This window comes from Ursus maritimus, unplaced genomic scaffold, assembly GCF_017311325.1.
Source record: "Ursus maritimus isolate PB19 unplaced genomic scaffold, ASM1731132v1 scaffold_16, whole genome shotgun sequence".
NCBI lineage: Eukaryota > Metazoa > Chordata > Mammalia > Carnivora > Ursidae > Ursus > Ursus maritimus.
In genome coordinates, this window is record NW_024424008.1 from 1447989 (window position 1) to 1456730 (window position 8742).

General features: G+C 42.3%; 1 protein-coding gene across 1 annotated transcript; it reads right to left on the bottom strand.

The window, feature by feature from the left end:
- Positions 1-7465: 7465 nt before the first annotated feature.
- LOC121102942 (olfactory receptor 52H1-like) lies at positions 7466-8303 on the bottom strand. Its single transcript, XM_040631307.1, has 2 exons — positions 8225-8303; positions 7466-7935 (listed from the first exon to the last, which is right to left on the bottom strand). Exon 2 carries the CDS (start codon positions 7919-7921, stop codon positions 7466-7468), a length of 456 nt encoding a protein of 151 aa, XP_040487241.1. The 5' UTR covers positions 7922-7935; positions 8225-8303.
- Between the last annotated feature and the right edge of the window lie 439 nt (positions 8304-8742).

Below are 8742 nucleotides of genomic sequence, written 5' to 3' on the forward strand. Positions count from 1 at the left end.
AGAGCACGAGAGAAGTTAGGAACCTGCCAAAGTGCTGTATGACAAGTAAATGTTAGAGAACTGGGAATAAAACTCCCAGGAGTTTTCATAGACTCTTGATGGTGAAAGGAAATTCTCTATAAGTATGCTAAAATGGCTTTATAGATAATATCTGTATAATAGAAGATATAAATTAAATCACCTAAAGAGAACACAGACCAATACTGTTATAGGTTCCACAAGACGAATGACTGTGTGTGCAGTCTAAAACCACCAAACACAAGCCCAACAAGTGGACATGCAAGAACTCAGATCAGAAGAACAGGTTGAGGTGACTGAGCCAAGGTGGAGGTGGGGTTTAGTGAACTGGGTAAAGGTGGTCAATGAAAGAATTTCAATGTACAAAATAAATGAGTCCTTGGGGATAGAATATACAGCATGGAGATTCTGATCAATAATACTGTATTGATTCTTTGAAACTTGCTATGAGAATATGCTCCTTAGTTCCATCACAAGATAAAAATTCACACTTGTGTGGTAATGGATTTAACTTGACATATTGTGGTGATCATTTTGCAGCAAGTTTACACATCCCTTCATCCACCTACCCCAAATCCTTCCCTCAATCTTAGCATGCTCATCACTTGGATGCCTTTATCTTGTTACTCAAGAAATTGTGTACCCGGATTCCAGGCTGCATCTTGATGCATAAATTACAAGTCTCAAATCACATATTTAGAAACGCTCCATTGTATCATGCTTTTCGGTTATTGGTTCGGTGAGTTACCACCTAGGTTATCAACAGCGCTGATCACTCCAGGACAGTGACTTCATGGTACTTTTCATTCATTACCCAGGTCTTTGCATTCCTCTTCTCGAGGTTCAATTCTGATTCATCATAAAAAATCACTTCACACACTCATGTGCTCCCCGCATCCACCTGAACTCCATCATGTACTTCTCAAACTCAACTCTTAGAACTCAACAACTAATAAGACGCTTTCTGGATCAAGATGGAACCGACTTAGCCAGGTATGTATTTGTTCCCATAATCTCACGATCATCGACCTTAAGCGCCGACACTGCTAATGACCTAACTCTGGATCTATGATTAGCGCAATATCCCTGGATGACTTTTTTCTACTTTTCTCCAAGCACATCCACCAGCTCCCACCCTTCTTTCTCAACAGATAATTGTGTACTTCAATTCACACAGAATGTTAAACGATTAGATGTACAATAAGTATCAAGAGAGACAATCCGCTCACATGTATGAATACACACACACACACACTTTTTATTTCTAATTATAATTGGAAAATTATCCACTTTCGTATCATAAAGGGCACAAACCAACCCATATACTCTCCCTCTCAAGTTCCTTGCCATCTTCATTATCATTGTTTCTCTTGGTGCATTTGTCTTCAACTTCTAGGCTTTTAAAAATGTCTACTCGCTCTTCCAACATTTAAAACAATTTAAAAATATACTCAGATATTTTTTGTCTAAATTATAGAAAACAATACCTTCTCTCTTCACTTAGTTAGATATGTAGCTGTCTACACCACGCCGCTGACTTCATGTCTACTCACCCCATTAACCCATGCGATCTCCATTTCTCTCCTCACCTTTCCACTAAAGCAGCGTTTGCTATAACATTACCAATAGTTATTCCATTCCATACTGATTCCCTTGCTGGACTTCTCGCAGCATTTGACCTTCACCATCCCTTAATTTTAGAGAACATTGTGTATCAACTCAATAAGGTGCCAGAACCATGACTTCCTCATCTTCCACTTCCCTCGCTCTCCGAATCTGACCTCGCCTCTCAGGCTCACACAGCTCTGAGTCCTCTCCTGAGTCAGGGGATCACAAGGGGACATCAAGGGAGGTAGGCAGTAAGATCTCTGCTCCCCCTGGCTCCTGAACAGGAGACTGTCTCCGAGCCATGGTCACGGATCCTGGAGCTGCTCCCCTACCTGCCTGTGCACACAAGCCATCCCACCTCTGTGCCCCTTGCTGGAGATGCTGGAAACCAATGCCCAGAAAGGAGCTAGGGTCACACACAGCTGGGCCGAACAACACATCTGCATCCAGTCCTGGACTTGTTTCCTCTCCTGGAGTCTGTACCTGTTTCTCGCCGACAACAGTCATCTTCTGGCAGAGAAGATACCTCTTGCACCAACACAGATTCGCAGCTCATCGACCTGGGTATCCATCCCACTCTGAGGGATCACTCCTCTGACTCCATTCACACTGCCAGACTTCTTTCCTGGCATGAGTCACTGGGGGGTCCGGGGGGCCAAAGGCTGCATGAACAACCACAGACTGGGACTCACCTCTCCATCTGCTGATAGTCCCCATGGCTTCCAAGCCAGAGCTCGTGTCCTCCCTCTTCCTGCCCGAATGATCCTTCTCACCGCGCTCAGCCTGGTCTCCTCAGAGGTGGCTCACGGACAGGTGTCACTTGCTCAGGGGCTTGAGGGACCAGTATTCCTCCAGGAAGAGCAGAACAAGGAACATTCCATGACAGCTGAAGCAGTGACAAAAAAGGCACTGAGTGGAAGGTGAAACTGAACTCCAGCATGGCAAAGGTCAGTCCAACTCTTAATATGATTTGGGAAGATTAAGCACTTTGGACCTTGGTTTAATCAGAATTTGATCCCCAGCCAGTAGATGGAAGAAGTGGGAGGTGAAGGGAGGCCAGGCACAAGTGCTTTTCTTGTCTCCCATGTACCTCCCTTTCGCAGCACCGTGGAGTAGGATCTAGAGTTGCTCTGAGGCCACTGATTAGTGAGCTCAGACCTCTAAAGTCTACCCACGATTCCGAAAGTTAGTGGGATCTTACTGCACAAGAAGAATCAACTCCTCTATGCCTTTATTTCTAGCTTTCCTAAAATTGGGGTAGAATGAAAATGCACCTACTTCATAGGAATCATATAAGGATAAATAAAAAAATACACGTAAAGCAATTCTGCCTGCAACATAGTGAATACCCATACATGTTAGGTAATGATATAATTATTTTCAGCAGTTTTGTGTAATTTGTTGAAACATTCTATGTGAGTCCCTTTCCGTGCACTCTTGGCTCTCAATTTTATAAATCTGACCAACCTCCCTATATCTTAAAAAACAAAACAACCAAAATTTTGTGAGATAGGGACTGAACTATGGAATTTGAAAGCCAAAATGGTGCTGAGTATGGAAAAGCAAGGCTAAAAGACAAGCTTAAAAATATCGATTAGTATCCAGATCTTACCAAAAGGAACTGTACCCTTGACAAGAGCTAAAAGCCAGGTTGACTGTAAGACTGCTTCCTAACAGAAATAGAGAATGTGGTGGTGGTGTCTTCTCAATCCCCTCCCGGGCCCATAGGAGTGCACCTTCCACATTTTTCTGACCCAGGGACAGTGACAAGCTTGAATGGTGACAACTCTACCACTTCTACACATCCAGTCACACAGGCTCCACCACACTCTAGCTGGCACCCGGGTTTCTTTGAAAAAGGAATCTGAGCCTCATTTTCTATCGGGACAAAGAGGTGCTTCCTAGAACCATCCCACAAGGATTGTAGTCCACTTTTAGTGCTTGGCTCTGTATAGGATAATCCAAGGCTAGGGCATAGGACAGAGGTTGTTGTTGTTATTTTAAATATTGATAAATATTTATCAATATTTCAAAATTTTTAATATTTCAATTTTGTGAAATATTTCATTATTTTTACTATTTTTATTACAATGTCTAGTTGATCAAAATATAACATCATTAGATTTCGATAGCTGGTATTCAACGATTCATAGTAGTTTGGGAGAGAGCTTCTCAGAGTCCCAGGCTGATCTTACTGGGTGAGCGATCTGAGGCTGAGGAAATTCGTGCTGCCAGAGGAGTCAGGGGAAGGCTCTACCCTCTGCTGGGGAGGTGGGATTAAAGATGAGAAGGGCAATCCAGCCTCATCACTACACGCTGCTCCAGTCCCACTGCTCCACTGGCCCATTCAGTGGCCAGTGCACACAGTCGCCTGCGACGGGCTCAAGGTGCCCCCAGGGCAAGCAACGTGGGAAACGAGGTGTGGGTGTATGATTTATGGAGTCTTTCTGGCGCATCAGGGGGCACGGACTCAAAGCGTCCCTGGTGGATTGAGAACCACCAGTCAGGCTGCACTGTTATAGAGGGGATTAACGAGTGTCCGGGAGTCATCTCAGCTGACTCCCCATCCCATTTGGTTTCCATGACCTATGTCTCACTGATCCCACGGAAAGGAAGACACTAAGCAGGAGTTCTCTGCATGAACCCCGAGCTGGGGCGCAGACACACTCAGATGGGCGATCTTACCCCAAAATAACAAACCCAATTCCCGTGACATGGACAGTCTCTCATTACTGCCTATGCTTCCATGCGCCCGGCCTTAGTCTGACATAAGCATGAGCCGTGGTGTAGGAAGAGCCTAGGCTGTTGAATGGGCGTGACATGGTCGAATCAGGGTTCCATACACCAGACTGGAGCAAGGGTCAACTCCCTGACACTAAATTTTCCTTTCTACATGACAAATCTATGACCTTCCCCCAGAGGTGGTTGAAGAGCACCCGAGCAGCAAGCCTGAGGCACCAGCGGGTGCCTCGACTCCGGGATATTTGCAACATTTAACTCAAGGGCGTGAATGGCTTGCCAGAGTCAGCTGAGGACAAATTCGGCCCTCTCAGATGCCCTCTGACCCACATCGGGGTAGCTAGTGAAGCTTATAGTCACATTAGTATGTTTACTGCTTTCCTCCTCTGAGCAATTCCTTCCATTCCAGGTAGAGGCGTAAGAGATTTATAATAACAACATATTCCACAATATGTTCTCACTTGTTTGTAATTTGGTTTCAGACCTCATAATTCTAATAGAATTGTTTTGAATTTACAACTCGCAGAAATATTGTACAGACTCAACAAAGAAACAACAACAAAATCTTATACTATTGTAACTAGTATTTTTGAATATTCCTGACTGTCCTACAACCTTCTCGGAAGGTCCCGCCTTTGATGTCAGTGTGTGGATACATTGGAACTGGCGCGTGGGAGAGCAGTTGTCGAGAATTGACCTGGAGTGACAGAGCAAACCCCTCTGCAAACTATGAGCGATTGTTAATTCCCAAGAGCTAGTGAAGAGCTCCACCCTGACTTTGCTGTAGGTGGCGTCGTGGTCCAGGAGGAACTGACAACCATTTACAAAGGACTGTCGCAATCACACATAAGGGAGTAGTTAGGGAGACATGAACTAGTTCGCTATGAACAATCAAGCTGGCAAAGTATATTTCAATTCCGCTTTCGGACGAAGCATCAGCGAATGTGCTAGCATGAAATTATACTATTGTATTGATGATATCAATATGGCAGTGATATGAAGAAGAATAGTCTTTCAAAGTTGCTAACAAAACCCAACTAACTCAAAACTGTTATAGAAGTCTGAGGGGATACAATATCAACACATGTAGGTCTACATAGCTTTTAATTTTGGCATAGAAGTATGTTCTGATGGACCAGTGATAGGGAACCGGTTAAAACTGCAGGAGCTTTGCGACGATTATGGAGCTCACATCGCTAAGTCTTTTAGGGAAGTAAGTCAGCTGCCAGGTAATAATGTGCGAGTGCTGTAGCAAGAATCGAACTACATACAATTAATGTGTTATGATTCAAGATTGGATTCTCTTTGTGGTGATAGGACAGAAACTGATGAAAATAAAAGTAGTGCCTTGAAGATGTAATGGTTTATTGTGAAAAAGGGTCTACACTAGAGATGTTTAGAACCGTGGGTTGACATTTTAGTGTTTGTGCAAAAATAAAAACTTTGTTTGTTCCCACCTCTTAAGGATATCTAATGGAGACAAGACAGGTTGCTGTATTTGACTTTCTTCGGTATTCTACGGCTTGCCACTTTCATGCAAATGTATTTATTCACTAGATGGTAGATTTGTTTTAGAGCTAAACATACAAGGATTAGAGTTTGAAAGATCAGAGTTTCTACAGAATGTTGCAGAAGCATATTCCATAGAATAAGCAAAAATCATCAATAAAATGGGTGATGAAGGCTCTATCATCTAGAGCACTCTGGAAAATCTAACATCACTGAACACCATAGGAAATTGAATAGAATGTGTTGAATTTATTTTTTTCCATCAAACAAGAATCCACACAAGGAAATCAGGATCCAGACTGTTTCTTTCATTGAAAGATCAATTGAATTTAATAAATTGCCAAGAAGATAAATTGGGTTGAAGTTGCTACTAATGAGTATTGAAGATAAATAATGACGACAGAGCAATGCTTACCTGTGCGAATAAAAGATTCAATAAATATTCTCAAAATGATGAAATTTCTTTGAAATCATTTTCTCTGTTCTTGTTAATAAACTTTGCCAAAAAGTGATGAAATGCAACAATCATAGATGTAAGAAATCTACTGAACCCAAGATGACTACAAATACAGGATCTGGTGAGATATTGGGACTTTTGATTTAACAGCAGCCTACCTTCCTGAACTTCTTGTTAAGGAAGCATGGGAGAAGAAGCAGGAAGAGAGAAGCAGGTGAAGTATTTATTGTTAAGCTGTTTTGAGTTTCCAGTTCAGTTACCTGAAGCCAAAAGCATCCTACATGATAATTCATAGTGATAATAAAGTATCCTACATACATGCCCATCCATAAAATAGAAAAAAAAGCACCCTTTCAGAGGCAGGTTTCTGTTACTCACGACAAAAACACACACACAAATACACTTCAACACAAATTATGCCTACAATAACATTGAGCGTCAAGACCGGTGTATGTTTGATAATTAACAAAAGATGCAAGTCTACTTCCATACACACAAGAAAATTTTAAATATATGCAGAAGCATGGCATTGTTTGAGGGTTATATATCTGCACCTTTAATACTGAGGCTTAAATCCATATTCCACTGCTAACTTGTGTTTGCCGTAATTACAGAATGCACTAAAATTTCAAGATGTTATAAAAGTTCTTGATCTAAACATTCCACCATGCTACTTTTAGAAAGTGTGTACATTTCTCACAAGTCTTTCATGTGTTTCTTGTTTATATTAGTAATACTTATTTAATACATTTTAAAGCCAACTTTCAATGACATGAAATGAGACCTCTGTGTTCTATGATGTATTTAAGATTGTATATTTCTAAGATCTGCTTTTATCTTACAAAACTTAATCTACACAGTTATTAAATTAAAAACTTATTTTCCCATTGATAATTTGAAGAGCTTTTTCTAGAGGCTTCTTTATGTCCACATACAGTTATATCTACATCAGTGATTCAATGATTTTTTCAGCAAAATGAACTGGGCGATTGTTTTGTGGATCCCAACTTGCTCTTTGGATGTTCTTTCCAAGTTTGCATGTGGAAATAAAACAAAACAGTTAGAACCAACCTGAATAGACAGCTGTATATATTTGAATTTAGCACTACCAGAAGTAAAACTCATATTTGTTTATCAATTTGTCTGACTCCTAGCTACAATCCTCACTACATTGCGAAGGAAGTAAATGAGGATGACACAGACATGGGAACCACAGGTGCCAAGGGCCTTCTGGCGAGCATCCCGGGAGGGGAGGCGGAAGACCGCACAGAGGATGAGGGTGTAGGAAACAGCAATGAGAATCACATCTGAGATGACCGTCATGATGGGAACACAAAAGCCATACCAGATGTTGATGGAGATGTCCGCACAGGCGAGCCGGGCAACACCTATGTGCTCACAGTACGTGTGCGGGATGATGCGTGTCCTGCAGAAAGGCAGGCGTGTGAGCAAGAATACAACGGGCAAGATGATGCAGAAGCTTCGAAAGGAGATGCCCACTGCAATCTTGCTGATGGTCTTGGGGGTCAAGATAGTGGTGTATCTCAGGGGAGAGCAGATGGCCACATAACGATCAAATGCCATGGCCATCAAGATGGCTGAATCTAGGACAAAGGTATAGTGGAGGAAGAACATTTGTGTGAGACACCCTGGGAATGTGATTTCTCGAGCCCCGAGCCAAAAGATACTGAGTGTTTTGGGAACACCAGATGTGGATAAGACGAGGTCAGTCATGGCCAGCATGGAGAGAAAGAAGAACATGGGTTCATGAAGGCTACGCTCCACCACAATGAGGTAGAGAAGGGTACAGTTTCCCACGAGGGCCACAATATAGATGATACAGAAGGGAATCCCAATCCACACATGGCATTGCTCCAGCCCTGGGATCCCCACCAGAATGAAGGGGCCTGGGTTGTAATTGCTCAGGTTGAAAACGATCATGGTAGAACACGATGACACAAGTCCCAGGCCCTGAAAACAGAGGGTAGTAGAGGATAGAGTTAGGGACACTTGAGTCACTCTCACTTCCAGCTACTCGTCATTATTGACTCCTAAACATAAGGAGACCATATCAGTTATCCACAGTAGAACACCGTTGAAGAAAATATAGGCTGGTATTAAAACAACTGCAGGCAACTGGCATGTAAACCAGGATCGTCTCAGATACATTGAGACATAGAGTCATTCTACCTCAAGAGAATATATTCTATCTTCTGGCCACCTCTGCTGATTTACACAACTTTCCCAGGCAGCCTTCCAGACTGGCTGCAATCACTCTTCTCATGATATAGTTTACCTCCGATATGAGTTAAAAAGTACAGTGTAGACTTTTTCATGGTCTGGTGGATTATAGTTTATGTGACTTTATGGATATTGTTGATTAAGATCTACTTGGTTATTGAGTTCCATTT

Excerpts from the sequence above, each read along its gene's own strand:
- LOC121102942 (XM_040631307.1), bottom strand. The coding sequence starts at position 7,921 with ATGGCCATGGCATTTGATCGTTATGTGGCCATCTGCTCTCCCCTGAGA.